Consider the following 20,191-nt stretch of genomic DNA (forward strand, 5'->3'; position numbering starts at 1 on the left):
AAAATATGCAACTACCCACCCCTCTCCAAGGCCCCCCGCCCACACACACATATATTTGTTGCTCTGCACTCCTGTAACTCAAAACTTTGCTGAAGAGTTTGGTTGATGCTGCATAAATGGTAACACACCAGCAAAGTGCTGGTTCCACCCCTCAGTTTTATGGGGGTGATTTTATTGAAAGCCATTATCTGGGGTTTTGGAGAACTGACCTGGTATTTGTCTGGATCAGCCCCTCCAGCCTGTGCCACGAAGAGCCCAGAGCCGTCCTCCAGTTCCATCTCATCAGGGGAGCGCTCAAAACGAATCCGGTCATATTCCTCACAGTCGAGGAACAGCACCACCTCCTCATCCTCCACGCTAATAGCAAAGCGAGTCCACTGGTTCAGGAGGGATGACACGGTGAAAGTGGCAGCTGCGTATGAGCTCTGAGACCCTGGTTCTGTGTAGTAGAAGATGATCTGCTGCTTCCCTTCCTTTGCATCAGAGAGCTTAACGCCGATGTAAATAACAGTCTGTGAGGAGTCCGTGATGGCAAAGAGCACGCCGGCCTTGTTAGTTGTGGGCTGAATATGGAACAGGAGTGAAAAGTCCCGATAAAAAGGGCTTGGCAAGTGGTATCGGGCCACTTGACCAGTGTTGGCATCAGGGCCAAAGACATAGCCGGGACTGTTGTCAGGGCCATAAATTTTGGTTATCTGCTCTGGTGGGGGATCTCCAATCAGCTCTAAGAGTCCAACTTCTGTGCTGAAATTTTCTGCAAGAGAAGAAAATTGGAGACTGATAAACAAACTGAACGTGGCTCAACAGCTGACTAGAGCAGCAAGAGACAATTGGAGTCTCCAGTACAAGTGCGCGCTTCAGCTCCAATCCTGCAATGACAACGGACAAATGCCAATCGCCACAAACCAACTTTGCCTATAGGCATGCCCCTGTGGGATTGGGTCTCCTTTAGCACAAAGGGGGCAGGTGTTGAGTATGGCTGACATGGGAGGTGAAACCTGATGTCCCAACATGTCAAATAAAGGAGTCATATTTCCTTAGCTTCCTTTCACTGGAATCAGGTTATTCCCAGGTTTTGAAATTTGAATGCTCTCTCTTCTAAGGAGGATAATTCCTGTGAAGCAAAGTGTCTTCCTTGATACCTGCTGAAACACTGGGCACAGTAAGTCTCCCTGTAGGTGGCCATATTAAGAATGTAATTGTTCTTCCAAAGCTGTAATGTGGAAATTGTGCTAAATATGCTGATTTTCATTTCTCTTCCTTTGTTTTTGTCCTGAACTAACAGAACCTTTGTTTGTTATACAACTGCTTTGCCTGGAGTTTTCCAAACAATCCTTTACTTTTTGTGCATAAGATTTTAAGCCTGCCATAACTGCACAAGGCTTTTTGAGTGCCTTGGTACAAGCAGATGAATAAATCCAGTATGAACTGGTTTTGCTGCGTGAGTCATAAGGCCCTGTACTGCATGCATTATCTTAGATAATAACTAAGCAGAATAAGGACTGGCAAAATGAAGCGCTCTCTCAAACAGATGATGAAGATAATGAGGCAAACAAGATCTCTATGAACCACTCTTTCTGGTTGCATTCCTTTACGTCCTACATGGAAAATACTTTACTGCACTTGGCTATTCTGGAAATTATGAAATCTGAACACGAAACAAAAAGCCAGCAACATAAGGAAAGAGAGCATTATCAAAACCCAAACCAGGAAGAAGCTCTTGGAGCTTCTCTGGGGCATTAATGGGCTTGAATTTTAGAAAAAGGAGCCCTCTCACAAGGGCTAGGGAGGCCCCCTCCTTTCATTATATGCATTAATTTATGTTTAGTTTAAAGCAGGCGTTTAAACTGGTGACTGACTGACTGAGTACTTTACTCAGTCAAGGACTAATAGATGGGCACACTCTTTGTTCCCAGAGCGAAAGGAAGCACATGACAATGTGGAGAAAAGTAGGCAAGAAAGAGCTTGTACACGTATCTGAAAGCACAGTTGTGATGGATTTTTAATATAAAATTTTATTTGTGATCTTCCCCTTATTTTCTGTTCTATACTGATAAAAGTGATACATTTAAGATAAGGAGAAATGAATGTAACATATGTTGCACTAGAGTCACCCACTACACTGTGTCCCAAATGGCACTTTGACCTTAGATGAGATCAAGTGACGAGGACAATAACTGGCCAGTGCTAATCCCCCAGAGTTAGTATGGGGACCAACAGAAATTCAAGCAGCCTATGGCAGCAAAACCAAGTACCACAAAGGAATGCTTATAAGAAAACCTAGCATACAGTAAATAACTAAGCCACACAAGTGCCTAGTAACAGAATTCTGGTTATTATGGTCAGAAATGATAAAATAGTCATGAACCTGAAAGTAAAAAAAATTATAACACCTGAAACAGACAGAGATTTATCTTAAATCTACTAAGTTCTAAAGTCTTTTTTTAAAAAACACTAAAAGGTGCCTGTCACCTAAGGGAGATGATCTTACCTACAGTTCAAAAAATAAGTTCTAAAGGAGCAATGACCTTGTTTCATCTTCAGATGGTAAATTTAATCAGGCACAGGCATTTAATGCTGAAGAACACAGTCTCTGTGTTGTACCCAGCTTTAATAATCCAATCAGTAGCCATAACAGGTCATTAATTCATATATAGTCAAAGATGCATGAAATTTATCACCCTAAGTTCAAACTAGATCCAACTGGTACAAAACCACTGAACAAGCTCTATGGCTAGGGGCAAAAATTACAAAAACTGGTATAAGTGATCAGAAACCAGCTCATTTCTGTAACAAAACAGAAGCTCAGTCCACATAAACCACTTTCAAAATGCCCCAAACCGTTTTAAGATAAACCTAGATGGACACAGTATCAGTCTTAACTGATTTAGGTTAAATCAGTTTACTGAATTTCTATCCCAATTCCCCTCCATATTCAAGTTAGCTCACAGTCCTCCAGCATCCCAGGATGCTTTGCACCTCCCCCACAAGCCCCACCCCCTTGCAGGGTGGGCAGGCTAACCCAAGCAGTCTGGTACAAACAAGCAGGGAGGCATGTTCTCTCACCCCCCAGCTTCTGACCTGGGCCACTGCAAGCATGCAGCTACATTTCCAGATTCAAAATTGAATGTCTGTTCACTTGCTTATCAGTTCAATCTACGCAGTTTAGATTAACCTGCCAAGATTGAATCAAAACAGCCTCAGGTTTTTTGACCATCTGTACTTAGCCTACGTGGCCCAGAGCTGAGCTAATCTGTCACCTACATTCCAGTGCACCCCCTCAGTGTGTGCACCCCCTCAGAGCGCTGGTGCATCCTGTCAAGCTGTACTCCCTACTCAAGTGACAGGCAGGTGGGAGCACCGGTGCCCCCACTGCAAGCACTGGCCGGGGAGTGTGAGCACTGGATGTAGGCCATCGCTGCTTCCGGGAATGCTGCAGCTACTTTTGGGAGCAGTGCAGCTACTCAACTGTTGGTAGGGTTTGCTGCGGGGGGACACCCCATCTCCCCGGTCAGTGCAGCTAGCCATGGGGGACCCCCCCTGCAGTGGCTGACTGGTTGCTGGCAGGGCATATACCCCCCCAACTAAGGCAACACAGGTGTCCATGCTACATTCTATAATGTTTTCTCATCTGTTACCACTTCCTGTGCTTCTGCTCTTAGCCTTGCTTCTAAGCCTAACTTATTCCTAATTTAAATTAATTTATCTTCCTATTAAGCAGCCTAACAGCTTACTAAAAACTCTACATCTGAAAACCTGGTTCATAAAGAATCTGAAGATTCAATGCTGATTTGGCAAATCAGCAATTCAGACACAGGCACAGTTTTAGAAGCTTTTTTCTACATACTTTGAGGTAGCAGTGCGGCTCACGAACGCTGAGGTGCTGGGGCGAATGGACTGTCCCACAGGAACACGGGAGGCTCTCCAGCATGTTCAGCAGGAACCGAGAAGTAGACTGGAAGTATTTCCAGTCCACTTCCAGGTCTGCCAGGGAGCACGCAGGGGGCCCCTGCATCTGCCCAACCCGGTGATCAGCCGCAGGGAGACCCCAGGTGCCCCCCTGGACCCAGGAGGCACCAGACGCCAAGATGGGGTGGAGGGGGAGAGGGTGGCCCTGCCTGCTTGCTCCCCAGTGGACCAAGAAGTGGACCAGAAGTGCTTCTGGTCCACTTCTGGGTCTGCTGCTGAGCACACTGGGGAGCACCCTGTGTTCCTGTGCGACACTGCATCTGCCCCAGCATCACAGTGTTCAGAGCCCTTGCTACCTAGAGATATGTATAAAAAACATTTAAAGCTGTATCTACATCCAAATCACCGAATCTCTCTGAATCGATTCAGAGAGATTAAAGGGTCCTCTGATTAGATTCAGATTCAGCCACTGAATCGGGCCAAATTGAATCAGGGACTGAAGCTTCACACAGCCCTAATAAATAACTGCCAGAGAATGTGGCGGAGGTAAGAACTTGACAAGCCATGGGATGCTATGTTTGGACATCTACAGAAGTCAGTGCTTGTGGCTATAGGATTGTTGTAGAGTGCTAGGAGTCACTAGGATGGGGAATGCTTTGACAGTATTTTAAACCCACATTGTGCATGTTCAAAAAAATAATGGAAAATACACATGGCCAGTTTTTTGCCCAAAGTCCTAGGCAGTACAATAAATGGAGTTGAACTTCTATACCTGATGAAATGAGTTGACCTACAGACAACAACAGTTCATTCTGCACTTAGGCTTCTCCAACTGTGCTGCAATTAGAGTTTTAATATCTGGACAGCTCTTTTATTTCCTCATTTTTCCTCTGTTTGCATTTTTCAATCTCTGCAAAATACAAAATGAAACTATACCCAATGGAATGGCTAGGGGAAATGCAGAACAGGACAGCACCGCATTTAGGAAAAATCCATACAGGTGACAATTCTATCAAATTTCCCTGCAAAGGTCACATGCTAGGGCTGCAGCAGCAACATTAAAGAGCTTTACTAATTGTTCTGCTATATGGTATCCAATTTTGAGTCATGCAAATTGCAATGCGTAAGCAAGATGATACCTGTAAATCACCAATAGAACTAGGCAGCTGTAGGTTTTTTTTAGTTTAGTGGCCAAACCAAAAAAGATACATATGAAAAAATATTTCTGTTCAAACAAAATGCTTTGTTTAATAAAACCTCTCATTTAATTATTTGGTTATGGAACCCTGTCTTACACTCCCCCACTCTTTTTAATTGACCTATTTTTAATACAAAAACACCATGTTGATATTAAAAATTGAAATATTTCTACATTTTTTCAGCCAAAAATATTCAGCCAATATACAGCCTCAATTTGTAAATAGTTTTGGTCTCTTCTGAAACAGTATTTTTCAGCAGGTTTGTTAACTCCCCAACCTCTCCCTCCTCCCAATCCATTCAATTTAGTCACTGAATAACCCAAGCAGCACTGAATTTTCTCAGCAGCCCATGGTTTTAATCATTATTGGATATTTTTGTACAAGGAGAAAAGGGAATTTTTGTGTGCGAGAACAGAGAAGGGCCACAAGACTCAGTTAATAAATGCCTCCCTTCCCTGTAAGATTTTTCCCAAGGGAAAGCAACCAAATACCACTTGTTTCAAGGGTTTATGGGACAGCTCAATCCCAGTGTCAGGGGAGTACCATGTTTAAAATGGCACAAAAGGTTACCTAATAAACAAGCTTAATTCTGTGAAGACAGCACCCCAGGGCACCCACCCAGTATGAAGGAAAGGGCAAATGCCTCTGGTAATCACCAGCTCCCCTAGTGGCAACTCTGAAGTGATACAGATGGGGCCAAAGTTCAGACAGACACAGCATTTGTACAAGGGGAGCGACTAACCCCAGCAGGACTTGCTCATGACCTCAGCATCAATGCTGGAGCTCCTCATCACTGTGGATACAGTGCAGATGTTCCCTCCCAGTTCTGAGTATTGGGGGGGGGGGGGGGGGGGGGGTGTCAATGGACTAAGTTCCAGCACTATTTAGCTACATGCAAAGGACTCTCTTCTAGGATTCCTACCTTGCCATCCTCCACAAGGCCCAATTTATTTCCAGCACCTTAGCCCCTCTGGTTTCCCAGCTGTTTAGATTCCAGCTCTGTGTAGCCCCATCTGAGCCTCTCTACTGTGACAATGAGGACAGCACAGGGTGCCTATGGGTTGATCCAGGTTTCACTGGGGAGCTCAAGCTCCATTACTTCTCCAGAAGGTGGTGGCAGCCTTCTCTTATCTAACTCGCGCAGCACCTGCTCTATTCCCAGCACATAGGCTGGTATATTGGAGTGGGTCGCCCACACAGGGGCCCAGCATGTGCTCTCCCACACTCTGCCCTGGTGACTGATAGAGCATTAGCTCCAGATGTACTTCTACTACCACCATGATGGCCAGGCTGCCAGGAACTCTCATTTGTCAGTCAACAAACAGCATAGCACACGGCTCACCACATATGCAACCATGCCCTCTGGTAGCTGCAGCTCCCCAACTGCTTCCTGCTGCTGCTGGGTGGCACCTGCTGGAGATATAACTGAGTCCAGCTAACACAGATATGCATCTACATTGCCATACTGCTCCAAAATCAAAGCCACCACTTGTATAGCACACGCATCCCAATTGGAAGCAATATCCAGTACAAGTAACAGCAAAGAAGGCTTTCAGAAAAGATGCACTGAATAATTTTGCTGTAAAATAAAATGACCTGAGTCTGAACTACTGCCCCAGCATAACCCTCCTGAAGAGTGATAAAATGGTAATGAACCTGAAAGTAAGAAAAACTATATAACACGCGAAACAAAGAAATTTACTCCTCACCCACCAGCACTGGTCAGGAAGGCACTAAAAAATACTGGTCTTCTCCACACACTCTTACAGTATGAAGATCTAGCACAGTCTTGGGAACAGGACAGAAGAGCACTAAGCCAGATTCTCACTAGTTAAATTCTCAGCTGAAGTACACGATGACATGCCAGTGAGAAGATTCAGGCATAACCCTCCCTAACCCTATACAAAATGTTCACATGAACCACCCCATCACGCCAGCATCTGTTGTTTTCTGGCAGCAGATGTGCTTTGGGGACTGCTTTACACTATCGCATAGTTCATCTGGGTTTCAGTTACTTTTCCTTGGATGGAAAAGAAAATTCCTTTCTTAAGAAAGTTGGAAATCCCTGCAGCAGCCCTGTTGTGGGTTTGCTGAGGTTTCAGACTGGAAAGCTTTTCCTGTGAATTTGAACTTAACTTCCTTCCCCTTCCTTTCTCACAGGAGCAATTATAAGCGGACAGCACAATTCAGACAGATTTTGACCAGTCAGCAAAAAAGTTAGCAGGGAAAAAAACCAGATTTCCCAGGCTGGGAATCTTGCTAGTGCTGAGGAAGCTGGCAGATGACCATCTCTCAGCAAGCTAAAAACTGATTTAGCTGTCTGGTAAATTTAAATGCTACAAAACAGACCAACATAGGTTTCTTCTATCCAGCCTATACAACACATACAAAATTGCCTTCCAATCTGATTTAAGCAGAAGATGGGGCAAGGTGACACTTTTAATAGTTAACTCATTCAGAAAGGCATGACCTTTTGTAGGCAACAGCCTACTTCATTAGCATCTGATCAAGCAGGCTGTTGCCTACAAAAGCTTCTGCTTTGCAAAAAAACTTTTATGACAGCACAAATGTGACATCAGTAGATGCATGTTTCCACCTCTGAGTTCACTCTAAGGGCAAGGGTGCACTTAGAGACCAGTGTATGCCATACTGGAGCCAAGTATTTACACTGACCTCTGGAGACAGGGACCAAAGGTGGAATCATGACACCACCTTCTCCCTACCAGCATCGGGTCATTTTAGAGAGAAGCACTGACATGTGCAAGAGGACAAGGGCTGGAAGTATACCTTGCACATTTGGGATAAAAGACTACAGGAAACTATACACTCACTGCTTGGTAGAGAGTTCAGATGACATATGTGGAGCGTGCAGGTCTCTCAGGGTAGGGCTGGTAAATAATGACAATGGCAGAGCAGAGATACAGAGAAAGCAGTATAGCCTGGTAACTTGGCCTCACTCTTAACATAGGCCTTCTAAAACAGGGAAAGCCAAGATCACATGGCTCAGAAGAATAAAAGTAGGTCAGGATGTGGGTCAGTGTTTTGGAAAGCAGTGACACTAAGTAAGTGAAATGCAGACTTAAGGTGGAAACCAACTGATCATGAACTACATGTGTGACAATGACTCTGTGGCTAGGGATGTAGTCAAATATAACTACTGCATTGGTATCAAATCTAACTGCTACTCCTGACTGTCATGTCTCCATGCTCCTGAAGCAGTAAAAGCATAGCAAAATCTTTGCAACTTTAACCCTCATTCACCTTCCTTCCAAATACTCATCTAGCTAACTTGTATCACTACAGGAGCAAGCAGATACCACCATCTAATGCAGGCTCCCAATCACTCCCCTTTTAAAGCAGTGAAAAAGTAAATTTTCCCATAACCAAGAAGGTGAATGCAGTCCCCACAAACTAAAATGAATGCTACTCCATTAGGGACATTTTGATCTGAAATATCAACCTTGAAGGTATAGAGAGGAAACAACAAGGAAGAACACCTGCATATACTGCTTTAGTGTGGAGGGAGCGAGCACAATTAAAGCACCTGCAAGGTCACATGTATTCAGTGTCTCATGTTTTAAAATGGCAGCAGGGACACTTTAACTAAAGCTCACTCAACGAACATTAGTTAAAGTGCTCCTGCTGCCATTTTCTGTTGATTGCCATCGCGGATTTCCGGTGCATCAAGGGACAACAGATAACATTATACACATTATGCAGTTATGTATAAATGCCCTAGGTGCCCAGGGAGGTGAAGTCCCCTCTGCTTATGGCACTGGGAAGATCATGCCTGGATGCTGAGTCAAAGTTGTGGTGCCCACCCCATAAAGGCTGGAGAAACTGGGGTGTTACAAGGTCCTTTTAAGTGTACCTCAGGGTGCCACAATATTGGCAGTTATGTGTGCAAACACCTACATATATATGCTTCACCGGATAAATTCAGAGATTTCAAATAGGAATCCATCATAGCACCTAAAGCATTCTGACCTTGTGGTCTTTCCAAGTTGTCTGCAGTAAAAGAATTGCGCTATTATTTTTCCATAGTGCAAAGCTGGAAATTTCTCAGGGGTGCCTTGAATCTAATGAGGGGTGCCTTGAGTCTAAAACGGTTGAGAACCACTAATCTAGAATAATAATTTATGGTCCAATAAACCCGCTTTACAGACAGAGGCTTAGGGGGCTCAAACCAGTGAGCTTATTGAAGAGAAGGTTAAGACAGGATTCAGTCATGGTCACTAAGTACATCTGATATTTCAAGAGCTCTTTAGTTTAGGAGACTAAAGTCATAAAAAAAGACTCCAACAGCTGGGGAAGTTGAAGCCAGAACAAATCATTTTGGAAAATGGAAAAATGGGAGTTTGCAGAAGGCAGCCAAGAGCTCAAAGGAAAAGACAGAGGAAGGGGCCCCAGAAATTGTCTGCAATATTTGAGCTAAACCCTCGCTGCCACTGCATGTGTGTACCTAAAACTTTGCTCATAATACAGAAGCACAAGTGGTACCTTGACCATCACTTATGCTTGTGCCCTTCAAGCCCCATGGGTATGCCATGGAGCACTTTCACAGTGAGGGTGCTGGAGGGGCATTCTGTGGCACAGCCTCCAAAGAGTTCGTTACATACGTACCTATGTCTACTCCCTTCATCCCCCTTTGGGGAGTAACAAATGTGCAACCCTCATCCATATAAAGGAGAGCCCTGCTAGTGAGATCATAGCTGCACAGCAATGCTACCTACGGTAGAGCTGAGAGAAAAGCTCCCGTGACAATTTCTGTGGGAATAGACAACATCCTCCCTTTTCACACCAATATCTTCCAACCTTATAAATTCTGTTCCTGCACTGCATGGGAAAGGCTCCCGGACTGATGCTCCATGTCTGAAAGTATTTATTAAACTATCCAGATGAAAACAACTGTCAGAGACTAGCATTCTTGTTTTTCTCAGGGCATGTTAGGATGTTCTAGCCAAAAGGATCTCTCCTACCAACTGCAGCTGTACATGTGGTTATGCGTAAATCAGTCAGCTGTAAGTAAATTCCAATTCTTCTGGCAACACTGTACATCTCCTCTTCCTCGCCCACACAACGGGTGCAAAATTTTTGCTATAATATGTCAACTGTTAGGGCTGATGCCAACTTGGTGCAAGTGAACTTTGCAGTGATGCCAATTAACTCCACATATACCAAGAGTCACCAGATCACATTATCCCACTATCACAGCTGCTTTCTCCTCCATTTTGGAACTGTTTTTTTCTTTTTAGATTACTTTGCATCCTGAAAAAATAATCAAAACACTGTGAAGCTAAAGAAGAAACCTGAAACTAAAAATGGCAGATGAAAGATATGACTTTGCACTAACTGTGAAGGCACAGTGGTCGGGCACTGAGTGAATCAGGCCATTTTTGGAAGAAAATGACAAAGATTATAATGGGCAGGGACCAATGATCCTTACTGAGTAGCATGCATTATAAACTGTTGGGTTGGGAGAATTTGGGAAAATATAGCAGTTAGCCATGGGACTTTGAGGTAAAAAGGATAAGTGTGAACCCACAGAAAAAAGGGAAAGAAACCACTCAGGATCCTGCAGAAGGAATTCATTCAGCAGCTCTACCACAGTTTTTATCACTGCTCAGCCAGGTCAGGGTAGCCCCATGCATACACAGAACACACAGGGCAGTCTCAGCAAGTTCAAACCAGAAGAGTGCTCACTGTTACAAGAACCATTGTAAGATTTCCATGTAGTTTCAGATGCTATCTCTGTAAACGTCAAAGCTATAAAGAGACAGCCCAGTGAAGTTTGGAACAAGTAGCCATATTTGTGGGAGGGAAGGAAGGGGAGGAAGAGAGAAATCTGGTAAAGCTGACACTTGTCTTCTATCCAAAGTGTTGATCTCCATCCTGGCCACCCCAGAAAAATCCTTCTGAACAATTGCAGAAACATCAATCTTGGAGACAGCTTTGTGTCAAAGAATCATAGGAAGGGCTGGAAAGGGATTTTAAGGATTCATCAGTCCCCTGCACTGTGGCAGGATCAAGGATGCCTAAGATTGCCCCTGATGGGCAGCTGTATAACCTGTTCTTGAAAACCTCCAAGGAAGGAGATTCCAAAACCTCTGGAGGTAACCTGTTCTACTGCTTCACCATCCTATTCCTACATGGTTTTTCCTAATATCTAACCCAGGGGTGGGCAATTAGTTTGGGTAGAGGGACACTTACTGAGTTTTGGCAAGCCATTGAGGGCCTCATGACAGGCAGCCCAGGGCAGATAAATATGAACTTTCTAAATTTTTTAGGGGCCCCGCAGACCGGATAGAATGGCCTGGCAGGCCACATCCGGCCCCCGGGTCACATTTTGACCACCCCTGATCTAACCTAAATCTTCTTCAGTACAAATGAAAAGATCACAGAGGTGAAGAGCAGAATGTCTGCAGAAGGAAGGCAGCATTTCATGTAAATATAAGGAGGGGGCACCCTCCCTGTACAAATACTAAAAAACTAATTCAGTGAAATACACATCCTAGTCCATGGCTGGAGAGTTCTGTGCCTAGACTGCTCCACAACAAAGCATGGAGGCAATAATCTGTAGATCCTCAGTGCACTGGACAACACTACATTGGGTCTTTAGCTGCAACAGTGCAGTAGCCTTGGCAGGAAGCATCACACACCTGGGGTATCTGGGGCAGTGAGGAGAAAGTGTGCCACAGAAGAATGGCCAATGTGGCTTGTCCTAAACTCAGAAGCGTTGTGAAAGGAAACTCCCAGCAGCGACAAGGAACTCCCCCATCTTGTATGTGGTTCTCTCTCCCTTCTCAGTTCTCTGAAGCAAGCTGTCTGGAAGAAGACGAAGCAGAACCACCCTTTCCACACAGCCCCCAAATACAAGAAAAACTGAATGCAATTCTGGGGAAAGCAATCTTGAGGGATCCTTTTAAAAGAGTAGCTTGTTACACATTTCCATTAAGCACCGCAACTCAAAAATACATCACACTCAAACATCAACTTGCTGAATAGCTATTTTGTGAGCAGGATTTTACATCCACAATATCAAAATTTGCCTTAAGTGCAAAATATGCTTAAAAAACTCCCAACCACTTTGTTGTCAGATGCCATTAAGGGATGCTGTGTCTGATGAACCTGCATCTGATAAACTAAGCTGCTGTAAAATCAAGGTGACCATATGTCCCATTTTAGTTAGGACAGTCCTGGATTTCAGGGTCTGGTCTCAGCCAGCTGTTGGGAATTATAATGGGCATCCTGGAAATGCAGAGGCGTGGGACAGTCTGGCTGGGAGTTGGAGCAGAACAGAACAGAGCAGAACAGAGCGATTTGCATGCAGGCAGGCAGGTACCACCACCTGCCCAACATGCAGCCCTGCCCGTGCTGATTTGTGAGAGTGAAAGGGTGAGGGAGAGAGAGCAGTGTCTCAGATTTCCATATAGTCAACCTATGTAAAATGCAAATCTACCCCGCTTTCTGCCTGAGTGCAAACTAACATAGCTAACTACCTCTGTCTGCACATAAGATGACATATAAATTCACAGGTTGCCATGACTATTCCACAGTTGCACTGAACTCTATATTATACTCTGCAAAGCTTTGTTAATTAAAAAAGTTAGACACTTCTTATCACACAACACATTGGGGCTGGCAAGTGATCCCTCAATGCAGTCTGCCAAAATCAGTAAAGTTAACAGTTCAAATGTATTTATTACCACCATTGTTGACTTTGCAGTCACTGGGCTCACAGTACTGGCCAGAGGCCTGCCCAGACCAAACCCTTTTTTGTGCTAGATACTGCCCAAAGCTTCAGTGCCTGCCATAAAGATGTTCAAAATACTACATATGATTCATCTCACGCTATCTGGATTCAGGAACTTTTCTCCCTCAGGTATGGTCCTGCATCTCAATCTGGAGACTCAGGACTCTTCCAAGAGCACCTGACTCACTTAAGTGGTTCCTTCTGCAATACTGCAAAAGCATGTCATTCTGCTACTGTTTCTTCTGAAGTGTGTTACACGCTGAACCTTAACACATTTACTCGGTCTTAGTAAAGTACATTTTACTAAACCTTAGACCCGATCACTTAATCTTGCTCATGGAAGAACAGGGGGAAGAAATTTCAAAGCAGACCCCAGAGCACATGAATCCTGTCCCACTGCAGCAGAAGAGAAATAATTAACACTCCTGAATGTGCAGGTTTGGAGCTGTTCATGGGGAGGGTTATTGAAAGAGTTGCCTGAGCTCCATGAGAATGACTGCACAGAGCTGGATTCACATCCAGGCCTGACCAAGAGATCTTCCAGTGCTGCTGCTTACAATGGTGCATTGTTCCATAACCTCTAGCAGCTGGAAAAATGACAAAAAATACATGCCAACAAATCTAAGATATGATGCAAGCATTTTGCCCCTGAGCTGGTGCTATTAAGTGAATACTGGCTGTTCCAAATTCCCAAGTGGTTGTAACTACCAGCTGTACTGCAGGGACTTTGATAAGGCCAATGTCAGGGACTTACTGCCTTTCAGTCCACTGAAATCTCTTCTTGCCTCCAGGATTTATGTCTGTAATGCACACAGCACTAGGAAAAAACAGAGCAGAGCCCTGAACTGCTTGCAAATAAGCTGTCAGTCCCTTAGATTCCCTAAAACATGGATAACACCACAAAACCATCATTGCCACTCAACAAAAAGGCACTGGTTCCTCCTCTGCATGTGTAAGAATCCTAGATGACATCATAGCGTACATCATAACTGCTGGCACTGCTTCCCTTTCAATACTGTGTACCCATGGAAATCCACTGGGATCGCTTCTCCAGTTACTTCATTTCTGAGCATAATGGAATAGGGCATAAAATCATTTTTATGGTCCCTGTGCTCTGAGACCATCCATGGTTGGGCACAGGACCCAAAGAGGTGTCTGGGGGCCAGGTAAGGCTGAGGCTGCCTGAGCCCCAATTCTGGGAAGCCTGAGTCGGGCATAGAAGGCCCCAGCGCAGGCAGGAGCGTGAGAGACGCGAGCATAGGCCACAGCGTGGGCGGGAACGCGAGAAGCGCAAGCATAGGAAGCCCCAGTGCGGGCAAGAAGCGCGGGACACGGGCCCCAGTTGGGGGTGAAGGCACGGGAAGCGCGAGGCACAGGCCCCAGTGGGGCACTGTCTATGGGTAAGAGGCCCTGGGAGAGGGCGCGGACAGCAAGCAGGCCCCGGGAGAGGGCGTAAAGTAGACTCCAGGCATAGTAAGGCGGGCGAGATAGAGGGTGCATTCAAGACCCGAGTTGGCATGGATAGGTAGGGCACTGGGGGAGGTCACAGCACCCCTGGAGGCCGCCCTGCCACAATGGTAAAAAGGGAAGTAGTTCTCTGCTACTTGTCTTAGGCTTGGATCTTGCACCAAGCTCACAAACCTCAGTGCCCACCCCCTCTATCCCCACACCAGATCTCACCTCAAGGTTGGGACCTGGCACAGGTTCTGCCTGTTCTTGCTTAAGACTTCGAACCATACCTTTGAGGCATATTATACGCTACATGGCAATATCCTTCCTTACCAAGGATTTCTGCCCATAACTACCTAAAAAATGCATTTTTTAGCAAGAAATTCAGGTAGCAATGTAATAATGAGGACAAACTTGAAATCCATGCAGTGTGAGTGTGAGTGTGTGTGTGTGAGAGAGAGAGAGAGGTGGAGCAGTATCAGGCTCTCTAGTGCAGTGGTTTTCAACCTGTGGTCTGTGGACCCCTGAGAGTCTGCAGACTATGTCTAAGAAGTCCACAAAAGAATACCCAAACTTACAATTCAAAAGAGTCTGCACCTCCATTCAAAATTGCCAAAATGGGTCTGCACTTCGATCTGAAATTTTTTAGGGGTCCACAAATGAAAAAAGGTTGAAAACCACTACTCTGTCAGTTTCTCATGTTTATACCCCCTAATCAAACCAGATAGTAGCAGTAGCTGAAGACCTTTGTGAGCTGAGTTATTACTCATACACAGCTTTGCACCTCAGACCTGTTTTCCTACCTCTCCATCCATCAGCTGCATGAACAAGATCCAGTGTGGCACATCACACTCCACAGCAAAGAAGCCAGAATCAATATGGGGAGTATGCCATTAGCAAGTACAACATCTGCTGAAGGTTTGTGATGCAATATTTTTGTTGTCAATACTTTACAGTCATGACCAGCATGAGCAACAACAGATTTGTACTACAGGGACAGAGCCAAGTGTCTCTAAAATAACTGAAGGCCCTATATACAAGGTGGGAGCTGGGGTGGTGCAGGTGCTAAGGCACATGGTTGACAGCCCAGAGCTTGCAAGTTCAAGGCCATAACAGAAACTCTCATTGATGTGACCTATCAGATTACAAGGACCCTACAAATTCTGTTAAAGTCCTTGTGACAAGGACATGAAAGAAGAAGGAAGCACAAGGGTAAACGAGATGATCTTAAATATCTGTCTAGGTTGTTACAAGAGACCAATTTGTCTATCCTCCAACTGCATAGGGTGACAAGCTGCAATAAGTCAGAAGGAAAGATAAATGATTTCACTGTTCATTGCACCTTAAATCCCAAACACAGCTACTTCACCAGATCTCTTGAAATAGAAGCCAGAAACTGGGCTGACATTTCAGGTTTTAGGAGAAAGAAAACTCTTCTAGACCTTTGCTCATTTAGCATAAAACATGCTAATATTTCTCTAAAAAAATACACTGTAAAAGAGCACTGAGCACTTGCCAAGAACTGAAATGAACCTTAATCCATGGGGGACATTTTGATCTGAACTATCAACCTTTGGAAAATATTGATTCCACAATCAGGATAAATATTTACCTAAACAGAGAGCAAACAGGAATATTATTTTGTGGCTTAATGTTTGAATCCCTTTTTAAAAAAAAAAGAAGAAGAAGAAGAAGAAGAAGAAGAAAATGCTAAAATTAAGCCTGTTACAACTCTTGATTCAAAGTTTACCCAGAAACACAAAGCTATCCAGAGACCATTTATGCAAAATGGCCTTGCCCTTTCCTGAATTCTCCTGCATGCTCAACAAACAAAATGGTAACAGCAGTTTAAAAGACAAGGACATAATAAAGCCCTCCTGTCATCAATAACTGGTACCTATGCTGAGGATGATGCAGCTAATCATGCATATAGATCATCAAGCCTGGCAGTATCTGACTAGAGGCAGAAATTTCCAAGCATTAAGTGGCAGACAAGGTTCTTTGGGTAAATCTGGTATCTTTTATTAGACCAACTAAATAGTTGAAAATTTTTTTCTTAGAGAGCTTTCAGGTTTAAAAACCTTTTGTCAGGCTGAGGAAGCATCTGCAGTAAGTGAGCAGCTGCAGGTATGTGAAGAAGGAACAAAGGGGAACAGTAGCAGAAGAAAATAAACATGGGTAGGTAAGAACATATAACAGAGCAATATGGCAGACCCCAATCATTCATAAAATTGGGAGTCAAGCTTCCAAAATATACCACTGGCTTCAAAGTCACAAAGCTTTTATTTTTTTTAATGACAACTACTAGGTACCTTGTGGTGCGCGCATGCTGCCTTTCCAAGCTTCCCTGAGTAGGCACAAGAACTAAAGCTTGTTTGTTTGTTTTTTAATGAAAGCTGAGCTGCTCAAGTGATCACTTGACTCTAGGGGCTGGGGCTTTAAGGAAAATAAATGCCAAACCTTGGCAACTCTAATAGATTTCCCAGACTCTTGTATCCTGTTCCTTCTTTTTTCCTATCAAATTTCACACACACACCCCGCTCCCTTTGGCAGACAGGTACCCCCTGCAGTAGTCGCACTAGAACACAAAGGTCCATCTGAACTATGGATTGAAATGCAAAGGCATACTGGAAGTCTTAAACAGAGCTTCAATGAGCACCCAGGAAGGGTTGCTTCATGACCCTGTGCCCTTGGTTTTATCCTGTGACCACCATGTGCTTTAGTCTTCAGAGCTGACAAGGCAAGGGCTGTAGAAAGAAGACACTCCCCTTGCAGGAACCATCTAAGCAAAACCTCAAGAAGGTGAAGTGCCCTGTGTTGAAAAAACATCTCTTCTGTCCCTCTAGCCATGGTAACGAACTTGTGGTCACAAACTGATTTAGAGTCACTACAGAAAAATAAATGCCTCCTGGTGGGCATGCTTTTCAGATATAGCCTGGCCTACAGTACACAGCAGGCAGGCTTCTTTGCTTGTCTTTGTTATTAATCACATTTACACAATGGTAGTGGCCCTAGAACTAAGCTATACACAACAGCCTGGACATGGGTAAGGAGGGAGACTTGGTAAGGGTATTTGTGTTTTCAGGATCTAGAGACCTCTGGGCTGCTCCAGCTGTATTAACTTTCAAATGGCAAAGCTTGGGAGTACTGTTCTTCCCATATCCACGTTGTGCCACCACCCCACCTCTGATCTGGGGGCACCCTCTTCATGCTAGCTGTACAGCCATTGCGCAGGCCAAAGCAGAAGATGAACTCTGTATTTTTGTCTGTAACAGTTCAGTTGTTCCCACTGTTTGCTGGCTACCCACAGGCTTGTCTTGACAGCTGTCAAGGTCCCAAACCGCCAGGAAGTCCTAGGAATCCCCGGTTTCTGCTCCCAGCTTTTCTGTAAGATGCAGGGCCAGTCTGGGAACTTACTGCAAAAGCTAGCTCTTCTGGACTACCTAGTCATGTCAGGGCCAACACTGGCATTTCCAGTTTCAAGGACAGTTCTCAGCCCTGGGGACAGTACAATAGCAAAAGTATTGCACTGGTACTGCACACCCTTGCCCTGGGGATGCCAAATCAAATGGAAGTAATCACACAGTAGCACACAGGGCAGCACTCTGCATGTGACCTGCACTCGGCACCAAAATGCCTCACTACAGCTCTGCCTGAAGGCATGCGTGAAAGGCCTTTGAAGTCAGATATTCTGCCTTGCAAATTAGAGGAAAGAAACAAAGCTGTTGTATATCTAGAGGAAATGGCTACAGGGCCCAATTAAGTATCATGCAATTTAGAAATTAGCCCCTACTGTGGACTGCTGTCTGGGTTAAAGGGTGATAGAAGACGGCACAGATTCTCAGACCCACTTGGGCTCTAAATAAGGGGACAAGTGGAAGAGTCGCATACATCCTTTTGGGTCACTGAGGGCTTGTCTATGTAGGGATGCTAGAGAGCAGTTCGGGTATTTGTATAAATGGCGAAATGTACGTCAGTACTGAGAAAATGGCAGTGGCATGCTTTTGAACTAAACCACACTGAAGGTGTTTTAGTTCAAAAGCACACAACGGCCATTTTCGAAGTGCTGATGCACATTTTGCCATTTATACAAATGCATGCGACATAGCACCATATGCGTCAGCTCATGCGCAGAACAGACTCAACTAATCGAGTCTGCTCCAACACGCCAGATCTCCGACACATCAGCCAAATGTGTATAAATGCCCAAATTCTTCTGTGACTGTATACTGCATTAGGAACTCCACACTAATTCCCCATGCAGGTACTTTTAATGAGCACTAAGTGTGAGGTGGCTCACTTACCACAAGCCTTCACATGAGTTGTTAGGACAGAGTACTTGCTACGCTATAAATCTGCACTTGAGCACACAGTGCCCTACCTCCCCTGGGTAGACAAACTCCGAAACAGATGCCAAACCAAACCAATTTCCTTTCTGCTGTAATCCAGTCAACTGCTGTGCAGAAATGATTATGCTTTCAAGGATTCTAACTGGGTGAGAAATAAGCAGCAGGAGCAGAGGAGCTCTTAAAAAAAATGACTCCCATAGCCCTTTAAACACTGTTGGGATTAGCCATAAAGGAAAAAAAAAATCCAGAAAAATGTTACTGAAATAGAACTTTCCCTAAATAAAACAGAAGTGTTGGCTGCTTAATTTCATTCATCCAACTGCAGCTCTGTTTCCCCGAGACAGGCAGAATAGGATTTCTTCGATAGGCTGCTGGGGGTGGGGGTGAGGGGGGAGTGTTGTTCTATTAGTCTGGGAACATTTATCCTGATAGAGTCTAATCCACCCTTACTCCTCAGGGTCAAACGACAGACAGTGTTCCTGTGATGGGTTAATGTGCACCCTGCGGTCACAGCCTGAGAACACTTAGTCTTTAATATCAACAACACTTACTAATGAAGGGTTAGATTGCCTGGGGCAATAGTCTTACATCTATAAAAGTATCCCCATTGTCTGCCTTGCTTTCCTTATCTCTGTTCAAACCACCCATGTGTTCCACATTGTACACTTGAGGACAATTTACAAGATGAGGATTTGAGAAGAGAAAATACACAGTTAATAATGGGCCAAGCATCTATAAAATCATTCAAGTGGAACTGTAATCTAATTCATCTTAACTAATGCCATAAAAATGACAGCCAGTATAGATATAATGCAACCACAATTTCAAAAGGAAGAATACCCAATAGAGTAGACTCCACTGAGCACAAAACACTGCAACATTTGATCATAGAAGTAGTATAAAAATAACTGAAGGTAACTGAAAACTTTGTTCAGGTGCATCCATAAATGTGCAACTGCAATACAGCTGAACAAGCCAAACAGATACAGCCAGATGCTATGTTGAAAAAATATGCATGCTAAAAGTGTCCATGACACCTGTTTTCAACCCAGTGAATGGTTAACCTGTGTCTTATGCTAGAAGCAAGAACTTTTGTGGGTAATATTTTTTATTGGACCAACCGCATGCTTGGAAAAAAAAAGTTTCATAGTTTCTAGGGTCGGAAGGGACCTGAGCAGATCATCGAGTCCGACCCCCTGCCATGGCAGGAAAGAGTACTGGGGTCGAACGGCCCCAGCAAGGTGTTCATCTAGCCTCCTCTTAAAGACCCCCAGGGTAGGGGCCAGCACTACTTCACTTGGAAGTTGGTTCCAGATCCTAGCCGCCCTGACTGTGAAGTAGCACCTCCTGATATCTAGCTTAAATCTACCCTCTGCCAGGTTGTGACTGTTATTCCTGGTCACTCTTGGTAGTGCTTGGGGGGAGCAGGGACTCCCCCAATTCCTGATGGTCCCCTCTGACTAGTTTGTACCAGGCCACTAGATCCCCCCTCAGCCTTCTCTTGTGGAGGCTGAACAGGTTCAGGTCCCGTA

At 44.5% G+C, this 20,191-nt stretch overlaps 1 protein-coding gene across 5 annotated transcripts in view; it reads right to left on the bottom strand.

Moving 5' to 3' along the window:
- COL18A1 (collagen type XVIII alpha 1 chain) overlaps positions 1-20,191 on the bottom strand; it is a 161,776-nt gene that overhangs the window by 67,007 nt on the left and 74,578 nt on the right. For all 5 annotated transcript variants that reach the window (XM_019553636.1, XM_019553637.1, XM_019553634.1 and 2 more), the window contains exon 2: positions 210-754. In XM_019553636.1, the coding sequence (XP_019409181.1) occupies positions 210-754 (545 nt within the window). The remainder of the gene's footprint in view (positions 1-209; positions 755-20,191) is intronic.

Source organism: Crocodylus porosus, unplaced genomic scaffold, assembly GCF_001723895.1.
Source record: "Crocodylus porosus isolate Cpor-Errol unplaced genomic scaffold, CroPor_comp1, whole genome shotgun sequence".
Classification (NCBI taxonomy): domain Eukaryota; kingdom Metazoa; phylum Chordata; order Crocodylia; family Crocodylidae; genus Crocodylus; species Crocodylus porosus.